This window comes from Tachypleus tridentatus, chromosome 12 (genome assembly GCF_004210375.1).
Source record: "Tachypleus tridentatus isolate NWPU-2018 chromosome 12, ASM421037v1, whole genome shotgun sequence".
Lineage (NCBI taxonomy): Eukaryota > Metazoa > Arthropoda > Merostomata > Xiphosura > Limulidae > Tachypleus > Tachypleus tridentatus.
The window spans coordinates 113882517-113903186 of record NC_134836.1 but is presented as its reverse complement, the minus strand read 5'-3'; the positions used below and the strand labels follow the sequence as shown (position 1 = coordinate 113903186).

General features: G+C 34.7%; 1 protein-coding gene across 1 annotated transcript in view; it reads left to right on the top strand.

Annotated features, from left to right (window-relative positions):
- LOC143234384 (RYamide receptor-like) overlaps positions 1-20670 on the top strand; it is a 29775-nt gene that overhangs the window by 8305 nt on the left and 800 nt on the right. The window contains exons 2-4 of the mRNA XM_076471705.1: positions 2930-3122; positions 11343-11498; positions 14188-14409. Coding sequence (XP_076327820.1) covers positions 2930-3122; positions 11343-11498; positions 14188-14409 — 571 coding nt within the window. The remainder of the gene's footprint in view (positions 1-2929; positions 3123-11342; positions 11499-14187; positions 14410-20670) is intronic.

The following is a 20670-nucleotide window of genomic DNA, read 5'->3' as shown; positions in this document are numbered from 1 at the left end:
TTACAACGCGTATTAAAATAACTACATAAAACCAAAACCTAAACATTTTATGTATGTGTTTCTTACTTAGTCTATCTCTAATGTAAGAAGACAGGCATTAAAGGTGTTTGTTACTGTTTGAGAAAGGCAAAATAAAGGTTTGTAAAGTTATTTTGATAAAAAGAATGTTATAAGATACAAATATTTAAATTAAACCCTGTTAGATCTATCATATTTCTATTGACTATGAAATAACTAAAAAAAATAAAAACTAACATAAATACTAATAAAATAAATATATCATTATAAAAGAAAGTTAAATATGGTTTAACTGGAAGATCTCTTCTACAAAAATAATTAGGCCCGGCATAACCAGGTGGCTAAAGCACTCGACTCGTAATCCGACGGTCGCGGGTTCGAATCCCCGTCACACCAAACATGCTCGCCCTTTCAGCCATGGGGTTGTTATAATGTGACTATTCGTTGGTAAATAGTCTAAGAGTTGGTGGTGAGTGGTGATGACTAACTGCCTTCTCTCTAGGCTTACCCTGCTAAATTAGGGACAGCTAGCGCAGATAGCCCTCACAGATGCAAAATAAAGAAACAACGTGTTTCAAAAGTTTAGTCTCGTAGAAAAATGAGATTTCTCACGTGACATTTCAGACGCTCCTTCCCTGTAGATTTATTTCCCTAAAAGGGAACAGATTTTGATTAAACCAACATCAGATCAGTTGTACACATGCCTGTATAAATGTATTTCTTACATAGCGTAACTGCAGTGCTGAGAAGATATAATTTAAGCTCACATGTTATGTTGAGACAAAAATGAGACCTCAAGAACACTAAATCGAGAATATTATAAGAAATGTTTCGTTTCCCTATGAATCTTGACTTTTAGGACACCGTACAAATCATTTCATGAAAAATACAAATTGTACGGCTGTTGGAAGAAACGCACACTCGCTATGAAGGGATTAATAAAGCGTTGTTTTATCTTTGGCTGTTAGGACTGTTTAATTTCTTTACTGTGAGGAACCTGTAAGATTCTCAAGGGTTAGCTGAGATTCCATTCATAAAGAACACAGTTTGAAATAAAACTGTTTCGATCGTGCTGATCTTACAGTCGTTGTTACATTCATCCGAAGAAACTTATGACGTAATGACCATGTTTTGATAACCTCAAACAATGTATATTTTGTAAATCCAAGAAGCTGTACCTATTTGAATTACTGAAGTATCTATTAATCGGACTCTTACAGTCTCTTCTATTTCAAAGTCAGGTATGTCACATATCCTTATATGTTGGCTGACAATTAAGGTGGAATACTTATGTGTTGTAAATAATACAGATCACCTGCCCAAGGAGTCACTGGAACAACAAATTAATCAGTGAGATAAGGATCTAGTCCATTTAACATTATGGAAAGAGCCGGGATACGTTTTAGTAGGCATGTGTCCACTTTTTTCACTTGGCAGAGTGAAAAGCCAAGAGCTTATAGTAGACAAGTGTTTATTATTTTAGCTTCATAGCTGAATGAACAGTAGTTCACTTATGAAAGCAACATGTTCTACAAGACGGTCAAAGTCATCACTAAAACAAGTAGACAGCTTCCTCTCTTATTACATCGATTAATAAATAATAATATTCATCTCAAATGGGGTACTTCGAGCATCGAAATTTCAGTTTATATTAATATATCCTAAATTAATTACGTCACGAAGGAGTCATTGTTCCTTAACTGTCTCAAAGTAGTGTATATATTATTCAGTTTCAGCTAATTTTCGTCTTGTTTGTAATACAACTAACAAACAGTTGCATCTACAACGTAATCACTTCTGAGGTAACCAGAAATGATCGAAATTGTCGAGGAGGGAAATTATGAGATTACAAAATTAATGACTTCATTGTAAGGGGGCACTATGAGAAGGGGGCGTACTATGAGAAGGGGGGTGTACTATGAGAAGGGGGTGTACTATGAGAAGGGGGCGTACTATGAGAAGGGGGTACTATGAGAAGGGGGCGTACTATGAGAAGGGGGTGTACTATGAGAAGGGGGTGTACTATGAGAAGGGGCGTACTATGAGAAGGGGTGTACTATGAGAAGGGGGCGTACTATGAGAAGGGGGCGTACTATGAGAAGGGGGTGTACTATGAGAAGGGGGTGTACCTATGAGAAGGGGGTGTACTATGAGGTCAAAGTTTCGATTGACTGTGATTCTTTGTAATTAAGCACAAAGCTACACAATGGGCTATCTGTGCTCTGCCCACCACGGGTATCGAAACCTGATTTTTAGCGGTATGAATCCGCAGACATACCGCTGTGCCACTGGGTGGCGTCGAAGTCTTGCTCAAAAATATCGAATGAAACTGCTTATTTTAGGTAACAGAATTAATGAATTGCATTCGACTAACACATGTGGTATTAAAGGTTCTAATACATTAGGTCTGGAGACATTGTTGACTATAAATCGATAATATTACATAATTCATCTACTCTACGGATAGCGAAACAAAAGTTAGGTAATTATAACATGTAATGTCAGAAAGAAACCCCTAACGTGAAATTAGATCTGAATGAGATTTACATTTAAATTTGCGTTTTAAATTTATAGTGTCCCAGTTGACGTCACCACATGACCTGTAAATGGTTGATTCGTTATAATATTGTGTGTTAGAGAAGCAACTTGTCTTCATTAAATTACAGTGATTATGTGCCTAACAGCACAGATATTCCACAACTGAGATTTAGTATTTACGTTTCTTCCATAAAGACCCCACCGAACAATTCTCACCAGAAGTGTTTGTCATCCGGGTCAAAATGGTGGACCGAATATTGTTCCTCAGCGTTAAACTTTTCTTTCTTTTTAGTCATTATTTATTTAACACTGACATTCGGTTGTAGCATACTTTTTTTTTTCCACGGTTATCAGCTTTCAGTTTCAATTACAGATATTACGCTGTAGTATACCCGCTGCGTAAGGGTTGGACAAAATCCAGAGGTCTGTGTATTCTAGTGGCCATATGGATGGTTGCGTTTGGATTCTCCTGTGTACAACTGATCCAGAGCCGAGCGGAGAAGTTTCGATGGGCTGGGGAAGATTATTATATGTGTCGGGAGACTTGGAGTGAAGAGAGTGGTAAAGTGAGTGTTTTTATGATTTATTAGAATACTTGTTTAAAATGACAAGTTCTTATTTGGGTGAAGGAAAATTTACATCAAGCTTTACTTGATTATCATAATCATTTATTAAATTATAATTATTTGTTAAGTAAAGTGTATGCCCGGCATGGCCATCTGGTTAAGACACTCGACTCGTAATCCGAGGATCGCGGGTTCGAATCCCAGTCATACCAAACATGGTCGCCCTTTCAACCGTGGTGGTGTTATAAGGTGACAGTCAATCCCATAAAAACAATAGTCCAAGAGTTGGCGGTTGGTGGTGATGACTAGCTGCCTTCACTCTAGTCTTACACTACTAAATTAGTGTAGCCTAAATCAGCCTAGCTAAATTAGGCTAGCGCAGATATCCCTCGTGTGGTTTTGGGCGAAATTCAGAAAAACAAACAACCGCAACGAGTAAAGTGTGATTTAAAAGTAGTTTTGTTATTCATTGCGTTGTTTGGTTGGTTTTTTGAGGGAAGGCAGATACTCAACACCACCCACCGCCAACTTTGGGGTTACTCTTAACAATCAATAGTGAGATTAACTGTCACATTATGACGTTCTCATGGCTGAAAGGGCAAGCATGTTCGGTAAAGGGGATTCGAACCTACGACTCTCGTACTATGAATCCAGCATCATAATAATTAGACCGTGCCAAGCCAAGTATCCTGAAATGCTCTTGATATATTGGTAACGTTCTTGTAAAATATTGTATTTCTTATTAAGATAAAGAGACTAGTACTTGACGTATTATCATCCCATGTTCGTGGTCTGTTGCGTTATAAATAAAAAAATTTCAAGTTACTAACAATGTTCTAGAAAATAATCTCTTTAATATATTTATTTACAGTAAATAAATGAATAAAACAGTACTATGTATTAATTATTTTTGTTTTAAAGGTTATTAGAAGTTATTTGGTAGGGGAGTTACGTTGTAATTTATATTCGAACCAGAATTTATTGAGATATAATCACCTAAGTTTTATTCAAGTGTGCATACAACGTGAATAAAAACAAATCGTGTTAAATATGTCTTTGAGTAAAACCATGTGTTTTTTCACTTTTCTTCACATGTATACATTAATGAAAATTATTACGGAAACAAATAAGTGAGTCAAAATAAACGAGAAATGGCAAGTAGATATTTTAGTAAGGGTACAAATATTACTAGAGAAAATAAAAAAAAAGCGAGTTCGTTGTACAATACGCTATACACACAAAATTAAACCTGCTTCACAGAATGTGAAGCTCAGCCCAAGTTTTTCTCCGTCTTTTGACTCTCTCAGTTTTACATTAGCCTTTGCAGACTCGAGAACGTTTACGTCGAGGCTTTGTGCAGGCCAAACATGGTCGCTGGTGTTTCATAGGCTTCTTTCCGTCAAAATATCGTTTCATCGCGTTTACTGTATGCTTGGAATCATTGTTTTACTGGAATATAAATTCCCACCCGATGAGTCCGTTCCTCAGGAAATAACGTTATACATCAGAATCTGCTTTTACTTGCTGGCAGTCAGGGTGCCATCAATGTTTGTTTTGTTTTTGTTTTGAATTTCGAGTAAAGCTACACGGGAACTATCTGCACTAGCCGTCCCTAATTTTGCAGTGTAAGACTAGAGGGAAGGTAGCTAGTCATCACCACCCACCGCCAACTGCTGAGCTACTCTATTACCAACGAATAGTGGGATTGAGCGTCACATTATAACGCCCCCACGACTGAAGGGGTGAGCATGTTTGTTGTGACGGTGATTCGAACCCGCGACCTTCAGATTATGAGTCGAGTATTTTATCTACCTGGCCGTGCTGGACCACCACCAATGAATAAATTATGTTTTATACTTGGATCACGTCTATTATTAACACCGTTAGTTACACATACCGTCACCAGAGTCGTGTACACAAGTTCTGTTTAAACATGGAAGGAACTTGATATGTAAAACCTTCGAGTTTCACTTGTTTGTTACACGCTATTTATATTGTGAAAGTCGCTTAATACTGTATTGTCGGTTTATACTAGTGTAGCACTTTCTGATTCACTGGATGTCATGTCATAAACTATCAGCACGTGACTGTACGCTGGTGTGGCTCATTTCCGCAAAATGAAAATAAAAGTGGCGCTTCTGTAGCACTTGTCTATTACACCTTTTTCTCCTTCATTATTCAACAATGATCTGAATTACCATACGTACATTTATACGTAATCATATATATGTATCATTTATAGCATTATCTCTACTGGTATAATGTTTTACGTATTACCACCTTTTATTTAGTTTTATCAAGTTTTTGCAGTCATATTACAAAATTCAAGAACTTTCTAAATATATCAAAGGTAATGGAACGTTCTTGACAGGTTACTAGATTTTAGGAGATATAAACGTTGTACGAAACTCTTAAAGAAACGCGGAGTTTCAGAATCAGTGTACTAAAACGAAACGTACCAAACTAAAATAAGCCCTCATCTCTCGTTTCAACAATAAGATATGTTGCTTATTTTTTAAGCGCATTGTAACTTTCAAATATACGAGATTTTATTAAACAAAATAATAATTTACCAAAAAAATCGTGACAAAGAAAGAGTGGTGAACAATTCACTATCAATCCAACTATTTGCTTAAAAGTTTATTTATATTTCTAATCTTTTAACGTGTTTTATGTTCAAGTTCAGTCAGTATAGAGTTTTGTGTTATAGCTATTTTTCTATGTATATACATATATATATATATAACCATAAAAGTTTCAAGCCTGACTGAAATGTAGGACCCACATTGCGGTGGGAATGCACCATTTATCAGTCTTAACCTCCAATTTGCTTGTCTTACATAAGACGATTAGAAATTAGGAGAGCGAGATGTGGGTGCTGAAGTCCACAACGTTCCATATCTATATCACTCATCACTGCCTGCAGACATTTATGGGAAAGCGACTGCTCTCCCAAGTTAGAATAAGAAAAAGATAAACATAAAAAGATGAAGAATAATGAAAAAATGAAAATAAGGTATTGCCATTTGAGGGTAAGTGAGATAAAGCTTATATCTTGAAGTCAGCATTCCTCCCCTCAATATGGTAGAGGCACTAATTAACACGACATCAGCAAAGTGATAGTTTACTGTGACTGTTGTGCTTTTATATGCAGCTTAAGGTGTACATCCGCATAAAGTAGTGCCAAGTTCTTAGATTACCTTATTTTTAATTAAATATTTTTAGTGATTATTTTGTATTTATTATAGAATAATTTCATAATTTTATTTAAAATATCTTCAATAAATCCATTAATATGTAATATTTGTTTGTTAGTGATTTTAATATTTAATTATCATTAGTAACTTGTACTCGCACAGTATTTTTTCATAAGTTTGTACTAGCAAAGTTTCAAATACTTTAAGACTCATGGCCTGGCATGGCCAAGCGCGTAAGGCGTGCGACTCGTAATCCGAGCGTCGCGGGTTCGCGCCCGCGTCGCGTTAAACATGCTCGCCCTCCCAGCCGTGGGGACGTATAATGTGACGGTCAATCCCACTATTCGTTGGTAAAAGAGTAGCCCAAGAGTTGGCGGTGGGTGGTGATGACTAGCTGCCTTCCCTCTAGTCTTACACTGCTAAATTAGGGACGGCTAGCAGAGATAGCCCTCGAGTAGCTTTGTGCGAAATTCCAAAACAAACTTTAAGACACTAGTTGTATCTGTTATTATTGTGTTATTATTATTTTATAAGAGTGAGCGACTTTAGAATCTGCTGTTTAAAACACGAAGAAAAGATGAATAAAAATCTAATATTAGCTTCCTTCGGTTGGACCCTGTCCCTGAATGGCTTTGCTCAAATTTAATATTCAACTAATTTAATTAGACTCGGTTACCGATAGAATAAAACGCTTTGTCATAGTTTAAACACAACGAAAATAAATAAAGGCAAAGAATCAGCGAATAAAACACAGCTGGTGCAATATGTTCAGTGTTTACAAAATAAAATCATTTTCTATTTTCTTCAGAGATACTTCATGCGCTTAAAAGCTGAAAGACAAGTTTTTATCACCAAATTATTCTGCGGACATTCATGATAAGAACTAAACTTGACTACAAACTGTGACATGTATATATTAATACTGTCCGCTTTTTATACAGAATACATATGTCATTTAATCAAATATTTATGCGACTCTCGACAAGTTAAAGCAAGGAAGTTTTTTATATAATCACAAATATACTGAGGTAAAAAAATACATATACATTTTTATTTCTTAACGAGTTAATGTGTTAGAAGACTTTCCTGGGTAAAAAGTAACTCAAAACAACTAAACAGGCTTACCCATAATTATAACACATACTACTGAGCTAGTAAACAGGCTTATCCATAATCATAACACATAATATTAAACTAGTAAACAAGCTTACCATTCATCATACAACACACAATATAAAACTAGTGAACAGACTTATCCATCATTATATAACACATAATATTAAACTAGTGAACAGACTTACCCATCATTATATAACACATAATATTAAACTAGTGAACAGACTTACCCATCATTATACAACACACAATATTAAACTAGTGAACAGACTTACCCATCATTATATAACACATAATATTAAGCTTGTGAACAGACTTACCAATCATTATACAACACACAATATTAAACTAGTGAACAGACTTACCCATCATTATATAACACATAATATTAAGCTTGTGAACAGACTTACCCATCATTATGTAACACATAATATTAAACTAGTGAACAGACTTACCCATCATTATATAACACATAATATTAAACTAGTGAACAGACTTACCCATCATTATATAACACACAATATTAAACTAGTGAACAGACTTACCCATCATTATATAACACATAATATTAAACTAGTGAACAGACTTACCCATCATTATATAACACACAATATTAAACTTGTGAACAGACTTACCCATCATTATATAACACATAATATTAAACTAGTGAACAGACTTACCCATCATTATATAACACACAATATTAAACTAGTGAACAGACTTACCCATCATTATATAACACATAATATTAAGCTTGTGAACAGACTTACCCATAATTATATAACACATAATATTAAGCTTGTGAACAGACTTACCAATCATTATATAACACATAATATTAAACTAGTGAACAGACTTACCCATCATTATATAACACATAATATTAAACTAGTGAACAGACTTACCCATCATTATATAACACACAATATTAAACTAGTGAACAGACTTACCCATCATTATATAACACATAATATTAAGCTTGTGAACAGACTTACCAATCATTATACAACACACAATATTAAACTAGTGAACAGACTTACCCATCATTATATAACACATAATATTAAGCTTGTGAACAGACTTACCCATCATTATGTAACACATAATATTAAACTAGTGAACAGACTTACCCATCATTATATAACACATAATATTAAACTAGTGAACAGACTTACCCATCATTATATAACACACAATATTAAACTAGTGAACAGACTTACCCATCATTATATAACACATAATATTAAACTAGTGAACAGACTTACCCATCATTATATAACACACAATATTAAACTTGTGAACAGACTTACCCATCATTATATAACACATAATATTAAACTAGTGAACAGACTTACCCATCATTATATAACACACAATATTAAACTAGTGAACAGACTTACCCATCATTATATAACACATAATATTAAGCTTGTGAACAGACTTACCCATAATTATATAACACATAATATTAAGCTTGTGAACAGACTTACCAATCATTATATAACACATAATATTAAACTAGTGAACAGACTTACCCATCATTATATAACACATAATATTAAACTAGTGAACAGACTTACCCATCATTATATAACACACAATATTAAACTAGTGAACAGACTTACCCATCATTATATAACACATAATATTAAGCTTGTGAACAGACTTACCCATCATTATATAACACATAATATTAAGCTTGTGAACAGATTTACCCATCATTATATAACACATAATATTAAGCTTGTGAACAGACTTACCCATAATTATATAACACATAATATTAAGCTTGTGAACAGACTTACCCATCATTATATAACACATAATATTAAGCTTGTGAACAGACTTACCAATCATTATATAACACATAATATTAAGCTTGTGAACAGACTTACCCATCATTATATAACACATAATATTAAGCTTGTGAACAGACTTACCCATCATTATATAACACATAATATTAAACTTGTGAACAGACTTACCAATCATTATATGACACATAATATTAAACTTGTGAACAGACTTACCCATCATTATATAACACATAATATTAAGCTTGTGAACAGACTTACCCATAATTATATAACACATAATATTAAGCTTGTGAACAGACTTACCCATCATTATACAACACGCAATATTAAACTAGTGAACAGACTTACCCATCATTATATAACACATAATATTAAACTAGTGAACAGACTTACCAATCATTATATGACACATAATATTAAGCTTGTGAACAGACTTACCCATCATTATATAACACATAATATTAAGCTTGTGAACAGACTTACCAATCATTATATGACACATAATATTAAGCTTGTGAACAGACTTTCCCATCATTATATAACACATAATATTAAGCTTGTGAACAGACTTACCCATCATTATATAACACATAATATTAAGCTTGTGAACAGACTTACCCATCATTATATAACACATAATATTAAGCTTGTGAACAGACTTACCCATCATTATATAACACATAATATTAAGCTTGTGAACAGACTTACCAATCATTATATGACACATAATATTAAGCTTGTGAACAGACTTACCCATCATTATATAACACATAATATTAAGCTTGTGAACAGACTTACCCATAATTATATAACACATAATATTAAGCTTGTGAAGAGACTTACCCATCATTATACAACACGCAATATTAAACTAGTGAACAGACTTACCCATCATTATATAACACATAATATTAAACTAGTGAACAGACTTACCAATCATTATATGACACATAATATTAAGCTTGTGAACAGACTTACCCATCATTATATAACACATAATATTAAGCTTGTGAACAGACTTACCAATCATTATATGACACATAATATTAAGCTTGTGAACAGACTTACCCATCATTATATAACACATAATATTAAGCTTGTGAACAGACTTACCCATCATTATATAACACATAATATTAAGCTTGTGAACAGACTTACCAATCATTATATAACACACAATATCAATTATATGATGAATACACAAAGTGCTCTTAACTCTCTTTTCCTTTGTCAGTATTCAGTTTCCTCGTGCCAGAAACAGATTTGAATCTAGAACGATTCACAACAAAAACTCAAAAGAATAACACAGATAAGGCAGCCAACTCCACTGAACACCACGACTTCACACAACACTGTATCTGCTCACTATGACTCAGACAACACTGTATTTTCCAACCATCATGACACTCAACATCCACATTATTAACAACGCCCTAACTCAACAACGATTTGTCTTGTTACGATTCAACCAACACTGATTTTACTCGACATGGCTACACTTAATCCCTGTAATCCGAGGGTTGCGGGTTCGAATCCCCGTCACACCAAACATGCTCGCCCTTTCAGCGGTAGGGGCGTTATAAGGTGACGGTCAATCCCATTATTCTTTGGTAAAAGAGTAGACCAAGAGTTGGCGGTGGGGGGTGATGACTAGCTGCCTTCCCTCTAGTCTTACACTACTAAATTAGGGACGGATAGCGCAGACAGCCCGCGTGTAAATTTGCGCGAAATTCACAAAACAAAAACGTAATGCCGTATTTTGTATTCAAGGAAAGTATAATCATAAATATACATGTAGGTCTTGTGAAATATTTTTATATCAATCATATAAATGTTCAGTTTGAAGTTGCGGATAAGACAACACAAATGACGCGCTTTGAGTACAACGTGGATATCACAAGAGTGAAGATATACATATATAAGTGTTATAAAGTTATAGATACGGGTTTACACCTCTCTGGTTGTACGTCCCGGAAAGTTAACTCCGAATAAAATACCGATAATGTTTATGGTTATATGACTGTATCTTTAGAAATATCTGAAAATACATTACGATATTATTCTTCATAAGATTCTTGTTTTTCTGTTAGATATACACCGTGACAGTCTTCATTGTGACGTTTTTTCTCCCTCTGGTGGTGATGACATTCACATACTCCAGCATCGGCTGGAAAATGTGGAGTCACAATGCTCCTGGAAACGCTGACGTCACTAGAGACGAGCGCCATCTGAAAACTAAACTCAAGGTTTGTAAGGTGGATTTGCTTCTAGTTTGTACCGAAACTAAAACTCACTCGGTTTTAGTTCTATACTTTACTAAAGAAACTAGTATTTAAACAAAACTTGTTTGTTTTTGTGTTTTTTTTTATTTCGCGCAAAGCTACGTGAAGGCTATCTGCGCTAGCCGTCCCTAATTTAGCAGTGTAAGACAAGAGGGAAGGCAGCTAGTCATCACCACCCACCGTTAACTCTTGGGCTACTCTTTGTTCAACGAATGGTGGGATTGACCGTCACTATATAACACCCCCACGAGAATGTTTGGTGCGACCGGAATTCGAACCCTCGACCCTCGGATTACGAGTCGAACGCCTTAACACGCTTGGCCGTGCTGGGCCTTTTTTAAATGCCTCTGAAGTTTTTCTTCAAGTACAAACGTTTAGCTCATAGCTCCGTCATCTCTTGACCGATTACAGATCCAATTATAATTTTGGACTCATGAGGCCAAACCATTTCGATATGACCACGCCTAAGGTCTTATTTATTAAGTTACTCTAATCCTGCTTAGAAGAATTTCAATTTGAGGGTAAGTTGGTAGAGAACCTGATGAGTAATAAAATCGAATTGGGTACACCCGCGCCCCACTCTTGATATTGCAGGTATACAAAAAATATAGCTGATAAAAAGGGGGGAGTGTTATAGATTAATATAGTCTAGTCCTACGTAAAAGAATTTCAATGCAACGACTGTCGAAAGTTCGCTCTTGTTACGTGAAAGGACCCTGTAACTATCTAAACCATAAATCCACAAACAAGTTTGTGCGTGAATTGTTTAAAAAGTCGACAGAGTCCATGCGGAGTTCATAGATAGTTCTAGAAATAAAAGTGTATGTGTATGTCCGTTCTTGATGCTGAACTGGTGGGACTCTTCACCTCACAACAACTCACTGGACCAACTCACAAATAGGCTTCCTACTGCAGTCCCGATAACGCTCACTCAGTTATCAAAATGACGTCAGAACTATATAAGAATAATTTGTTTGTTTTTGAATTTCGCACAAAGCTACTCGAGGGCTATCTGTACTAGCCGTCCCTAATTTAGCAGTGTAAGACTAGAGGAAAGGCAGCTAGTCATCACCACCCACCGCCAACTCTTGGGCTACTCTTTTACCAACGAATAGTGAGATTGACCATCACATTATAATGCCCCCACGGCTGAAAGGGCGAGCATGTTTGACGCGACTGGGATGTGAACCCGCGACCCTCAGATTACGAGTCGCACGCCTTAACACGCTTGGCCGTGCCGGGCCCTATAAGAATAATCCTAGATTCTTGAGTAGACGTCTTCACTTCTTTCGCTCCGTTCTAAGTAATGTTATAGATTCCTGCTTTCGTAATAAGTTACCACCATGATGTGTTTATTAAGACAAACAGTGAACTTATTCATTAAACCATTCTTTGGGCTAAAGATAAAAATTCAACTTATCCGTCTCAGAGAAACTACAACTACACAACTTACGAACAAATCAACTAATCGTGATTTCTATAATCAAAGAGTTGTGACAAATCAGAACTGATAAATCTGAACTTGTGATCATCAAAGGAATTAATATGAATGTTATATGTGCCACACTTTTAAAGTTTGCTGTATCACAGATCCAGTTCGAACCTAAACTCTGGCATCATTAGAAAACAAAACATCTTAGATCATCGGTTGAAAATTATATATCTTTCTATCTATACTGACCCGGCATGGCCAAGTGGGTCAAGGCGTTCGACTCGTAATCCGACGATCGCAGGTTTGAATCCCCATCGCACCAAACGTGCTCGCCCTTTCAGCCGTGGGGGCGTTATATAGTGACGGTCAATTCCACTATTCGTTGATAAAAGAGTTGGCGGTGGAGTGTGATGACCAGCTGCCTTCCCCCTAGTCTTACACTGCTAAATTAGGGACGGCGAGCGCAGATAGCCCTCGAGTAGCTTTGCGCGAATCAAGAACAACAGACAAATAAAACAAGTAAAGTGTGATTCAAAAGCAGTTTTGTTATCGGCTGATTTGTTTGTTTGGTTTGTGAATTTGGCGCAATGTTACACGAGGGCTAATTTGTGTTAGCCATCCCTTAAACCGAACATGTCGAGCTTTCAGTTGCGAGGGCTTTCTAATGTGACAGGCACATCAGCCCAAATTTTTGCTGCTAAAGAATAACTGAAGAAAAGGCTGTGAATAGTCTTGGATAGTTGTCTTTCACCTAGCCTATTGCGTTTTAATTAGAAATAACTAGTGAAGACAGCCTTCGAAAAGCCTTGAGCCAAATTCAGTAAACACATAATATTTAGTTTGAAGTCGATAGTCGTCCAATTATCAAAGTCTCAGAATTTTTGTACTTATTTTTCAAGTTAATAGTGTGTAATAATCAGAAGGACCAGTTCTTTCGAAGTATGTGTTATTCTCAATCTTCATAAAACAGCTATTGTGAAATAAGTAACATGCTTCATTTTCAGACATGAAATAAATAGCACTCTTTATTGTCAGAGACGAAATATCTAGCATGCTTCATTTTCAGACGAGAAATAAGTAACATGCTTTATTTTCAGACACGAAATAAGTAACATGCTTTATTTTCAGATGCAAATTCGGTGACGTATTTTATTTTCAGATACTAAATAACTGACATATTTCATTTTTAGACACAAAATAACGAATATGTTTTATTTTCAGACGGTGAAGATGTTGGTTCTGGTTCTGATACTCTTCTCTTTGTGTTGGCTACCGATTCAAATCTTCAACTTGCTGGTGTACTTCGATACCGAGTTTTTGCTCTTCACCAATGATGAGGAATATTACACTTTTGTTGGGACTTTCTTCTTTTGTCACTGGATATCAATGGCTAACAGCTTCGTTAACCCTATCATCTATTGCTTCATGAGTGAAAATTTCAGGGTAAGTAGTTTTGTATGTCGTATATACTAAAATCAAATCCAAACTAGTGTAAGGAAATAACCGTAAAAATTAACATATTGTTATGGATACACAATATAATTGAGAAACAGCTTCTTGTGCGTCCCGGATCAAACAATATTTACTTCCCTTTACTCAGCAAGTGAGACATTCATTACATAAAAACTATATTTTAAATTATCGAAATCAGTGACAAAACTGTATTATACATATATGCCTTAAATGTGACGTAACGTGGTGAAAATTTATGTATATATATAGATGTTATTGACAAGGAAACCAACAAAACCTAAGTGATAAATAACATACAATTTTTCAATAGTGTATTAATACAACTTGACTTAAAGTTATACATATCTTTGTGTTAAAATAAAAAAAAATATTTAGGATTACATTATCTATAAATGACAGATAACTTGGCCAACAATTATACATATCTTTGTGTTAAAATAATTATTTAGGGTTACATTATCTATAAGTGACAAATAACTTGGCTCAAAATTGTACATATCTCTGTGTTAACAAAATTAGTGTTACATTATCTATAAATGACAGATAACTTGACCAACAATTATACATATCTTTGTGTTAAAATAATTATTTAGGGTTACATTATCTATAAGTGACAAATAACTTGGCTCAAAATTGTACATATCTCTGTGTTAACAAAATTAGTGTTACATTATCTATAAATGACAGATAACTTGACCAACAATTATACATATCTTTGTGTTAAAATAAAAATAAAAAATTAGGGTTACATTATTCATAAGTGACAGATAACTTGGCCCATAATTATACATATCTCGTGGCTAAAACAAAAATAAATATTTAGGGTTAAATTATCTATAAGTGACAGATAACTTGACCCACAATTATACATATCTATGTGTTAAAATAAAAATAAAATGTTTAGGGTTACATAATCTATAAGTGACAGCTAACTTGGCTCAAAGTTATACATATGTCAGTGTTAAAATTAAAAAAAAGGGTTACATTATCTATAAGTGAAAGATAACTTAACCCACAATTACACATACCTTTATGTTAAAATAAAAAATTATATAGGGTTACATTATCTGTAAGTGACAGATACCTTGACCCACAATTATACATATCTCTGTGTGTAAATAAAAACCTATTTAGGGTTACATTATCTGTAAGTGATAGATAACTTACTCCACAATTATACATATTTCTGAGTTAAAGTAAAGAATATAAACATAATATAGGTGAAAACATTTCACGTACAATAACTCACTAAATCCTAAACTACTGTTATTAATACTTAAGTAAGGAATACGCAACTTTCTGAGAAATCTGTATGTTGTTTTTGAAACATTTAACTTGATGTAAAGACGTACATGTTCTCCGAGTTATTTATTAATGTCTGGCTAACAATTTAGCAAATAGCTATCATCACAGTGTAAATATTAAAGGTTTACACCTCGGTCTTACATAGTTTCAAAGAATTACTGCTCTGTCACCATCCAAAGCTGATTATCTATTTGTAAGTGTATTTACTGGCTACTTCAATTCTTTCTAATCGGCAGCAGGTCGAATTTTCAAGTTTAAAGTTATGCGTAATATGTTTGTTGTTGTGAGTTAAAAGTGTAACTCCATAATAACGTTAAATATAGTAAAAATATACAGAGTTATGAATTATTTTTGTTTGTTTTTTGAATTTTGCGCAAAGCTACATGAGGGCTATCTGCGCTAGCCGTCCCTACTTTAGCAGTATAAGACTAGAGGGAAGGCAGCTAGTCATCACCACCCACCGCCAACTCTTGGGCTACTCTTTTATCAACGAATAATGGGATTGACCGTAACTATATAACGCCCCAACGGCTAAAAGGGCGAGCATGTTTGGTGCGACAGGGATTCGAACCCGCGACCCTCAGATTACGAGTCGAACGCCTTAACCCACCTGGCCATTCCGGGCCCCAGAGTTATGAATATCTACTTTGTTCAGTGACGATCAACGTATGACAGAACTAATATTTATTACTGCAGTCATTGCTAATGAAGATGTTCCTGGTCTACTGTTATTTACATTATTACTATTTACACAATTTACACAATATTATTTCTGTTTGCACAATTTGAAACGCTCTATACAAAATATTCTCTGTGACTCAGCCGTAAACTTGAGGGCTTATAACGCTAAAGTTTGGGATTCGATCCATGCGTTGAGTACAGGACAGGTAGTTTATTGTATAGCTCGGTGCTTAAAAACAAATAATCTTTATTAACTGCGGCCATTTTCAGTTATTTACTGTTACACTTTCATAAAATATCCACCGATATAATATGGGAACTGTTGTTTCTTTGAGAAAGTTTATTTAAGAAAAAAAAGGTCCGGCCCGGCCAGATGGTTAGGGCGGTCGACTGGTAATCTGAGGGCCACGAGTTCGAATCCCTGTCCCACCAAACATGCACGCCCTTTCAGCTGTGAGGACGTTATAATGTTACGGTCAATCCCACTATTCGTTGGTAAAAGAGTAGCCCAATAGTTGGCGGTGGGTGGTGATGACTAGCTGCCTTTCCTCTAGTCTTACACTGCTAAGTCCCTCGCTGGGACAGCGGAACGTCTCCAGATTTACAACGCTAAAACCAGGGGTTCAATTCCCCTTGGTGGAAACAGATATAATGAAACATACACTGGTAAACTAGGGACGGCTAGTGTAGATAGCCCTCGTGTAGCTTTGCGCAAAATTCAAACATAAACAAACAAAATATTTCAAAAATGTTCGTTTGAGACTTCAGATATGATAGGCATACGTCAAAGCCTTTTGGGTAGTTTTACTTAATGAAACGTCATCTGTGACAATAATGACATAAACTAACCCGCTCTGCTAGAAAGTAGCACTTAGAGTGAATCGCTCTGAAGTCCTGGTTTTATTGTAAACTATCTGTTACTTTTATAAAATAACCTTTTCAAGGCAATAAAATCTCTAAGGTCTGATATCGAGACAAAACACGGCAAAGTGGATAAAAGCGTATTTTGTAGACAAGAGAACAGGTTAGAATGTGGTGACACAAATGGTGGGAGAAGGTCAAATTCTTGCTGACTGGCACGAACAAAAACCAATTTGTTGTGGCTAAGAGTATACTGACGAAACATACGAAGATAGAAGTATGTAGTCGAAAAAAAAAGTTGATTGAAACAGATAAGAAAGGACGATTGTTTGTTTGTTTTGAATTTAGCGCAAAGTTACTCGAGGGCTATCTGCGCTAGCCGTCCCTAATTTAGCAGAACTACGATAAAAAACAAAAGTTGTCTCTGATGTACAAATAAAATTAGGGAACTACGATAAACAACAAAAGTTGTCTCTGATGTACAAATAAGATTAGGGAACTACGATAAACAACAAAAGTTGTCTCTGATGTACAAATAAGATTAGGGAACTACGATAAAAAAAAAATTGTCTCTGATGTACTAATAAGATTAGGGAACTACGATAAAAAACAAAAGTTGTCTCTGATGTACAAATAAGATTAGGGAACTACGACAAAAACAAAAGTTGTCTCTGATGTATTAATAAGATTAGGGAACTACGATAAAAAACAAAAGTTGTCTCTGATGTACTAATAAGATTAGGGAACTACGTTAAAAAACAAAAGTTGTCTCTGATGTACTAATAAGATTAGGGAACTACGATAAAAAACAAAAGTTGTCTCTGATGTACTAATAAGATCAGGGAACTACAATAAAAAACAAAAGTTGTCTCTGATATAGAAATAAGATTAGGGGACTACGATAAAAAATAAAAGTTGTCTCTGATGTACTAATAAGATTAGGGAACTACGATAAAAAACAAAAGTTTTCTCTGATGTACTAATAAGATTAGGGAACTACGACAAAAAACAAAAGTTGTCTCTGATGTACAAATAAGATTAGGGAACTACGACAAAAACAAAAGTTGTCTCTGATGTACAAATAAGATTAGGGAACTACGATAAAAAACAAAAGTTGTCTCTGATGTATTAATAAGATTAGGGAACTACGATAAAAAACAAAAGTTGTCTCTGATGTATTAATAAGATTAGGGAACTACGATAAAAAACAAAAGTTGTCTCTGATGTACTAATAAGATTAGGGAACTACGATAAAAAACAAAAGTTGTATCTGATGTACTAATAAGATTAGGGAACTACGATAAAAAACAAAAGTTGTCTCTGATGTACTAATAAGATTAGGGAACTACGATAAAAAACAAAAGTTGTCTCTGATATACTAATAAGATTAGGGAACTACGATAAAAACAAAAGTTGTCTCTGATGTACAAATAAGATTAGGGAACTACGATAAAAAACAAAAGTTGTCTCTGATGTACTAATAAGATTAGGGAACTACGATAAAAACAAAAGTTGTCTCTGATGTACTAATAAGATTAGGGAACTACGATAAAAACAAAAGTTGTATCTGATGTACTAATAAGATTAGGGAACTACGATAAAAAAACAAAAGTTGTCTCTGATGTACTAATAAGATTAGGGAACTACGATAAAAAACAAAAGTTGTCTCTGATATACTAATAAGATTAGGGAACTACGACAAAAACAAAAGTTGTCTCTGATGTACAAATAAGATTAGGGAACTACGATAAAAGACAAAAGTTGTCTCTGATGTATTAATAAGATTAGGGAACTACGATAAAAAACAAAAGTTGTCTCTGATGTACTAATAAGATTAGGGAACTACGATAAAAAACAAAAGTTGTATCTGATGTACTAATAAGATTAGGGAACTACGATAAAAAACAAAAGTTGTCTCTGATATACTAATAAGATTAGGGAACTACGATAAAAACAAAAGTTGTCTCTGATGTACAAATAAGATTAGGGAACTACGATAAAAAACAAAAGTTGTCTCTGATGTACTAATAAGATCAGGGAACTACAATAAAAACAAAAGTTGTCTCTGATATAGAAATAAGATTAGGGAACTACGATAAAAAACAAAAGTTGTCTCTGATGTACTAATAAGATTAGGGAACTACGACAAAAAACAAAAGTTGTCTCTGATGTACAAATAAGATTAGGGAACTACGACAAAAAACAAAAGTTGTCTCTGATGTACAAATAAGATTAGGGAACTACGACAAAAAACAAAAGTTGTCTCTGATGTACAAATAAGATTAGGAAACGACGATAAAAACAAATGTTGTCTCTGATGTACAAATAAGATTAGGGAACTACGATAAAAAACAAATGTTGTCTCTGATATACAAACGGACAGATTAAAGGTAGCAAATGTGTTATACAAGTAGAGGGTCTTTTATGTATATGAGGTATCTATGTTACACAAATGGAAGGCGATTAAATCATTTAAAGTATCTGTATTTTACAAGTGGAATGCGATTTAAGTAGATAAAATATTTGGGGTTAGGTGAAGTTGAGTGAGTTCAAAAATGCGCTATTTGAAATGTAATAAACATTTCTGATACAATCTATTGGTGAATACCTTATAGGCCCGATGTGGCCAAGTGGGTTAAGGCGTTCGACTCGTAATCCGAGGGTCGCGGGTTCGAATCCCGGTCGCACCAAATATGCTCACCCTTTCAGTCGTGGGGGCGTTATATAGTGACGGTCAATCCCACTATTCGTTGAACAAAGAGTAGCCTAAGAGTTGGCGGTGGGTGGTGATGACTAGCTGCCTTCCCTCTAGTCTTACACTGCTAAATTTGGGACGGCTATAACAGATAGCCCTCGTGTAGCTTTGCGCGAAATTCAAAAACAAGCAATAATATCATGTACATATAACAACAAGACGAATAAAGTGTTGAATTATATTTGTTGATACAAATATATTTAAACAATACATTTTGTATTGGATCGTTTGAATCTTTCCAAAAAAAAAAAGAATAATAGTATGTAATAATACTTCAACAATGCTATGTCTGCCATAATCATTGCCGACGACGCTTTTTGCTTGTACCAAATCTCATCATATCGGCTGGGAAACAGCAAACACAGTAGTGGTTGGAATGTTATTTATAAAAACCGGTTATTAGAATAACAACTGTTATTATGTGAACGCTCCTTAGTTGCAAAGCATTACCATAATCACTTATATTTGTTCAAAAATTAATCACTATTATTAACGTAAGAAAATGCTCTTTCTAACCTGTGCTCGTGGTGTTGTCTTAAGCAGAATTGTCGCTACATTTCAGGTTTTCATCATGTTTGCGTACTTAGTTTATTATTGCACAAAATTTGCTTGAAATATTATTCCATTAA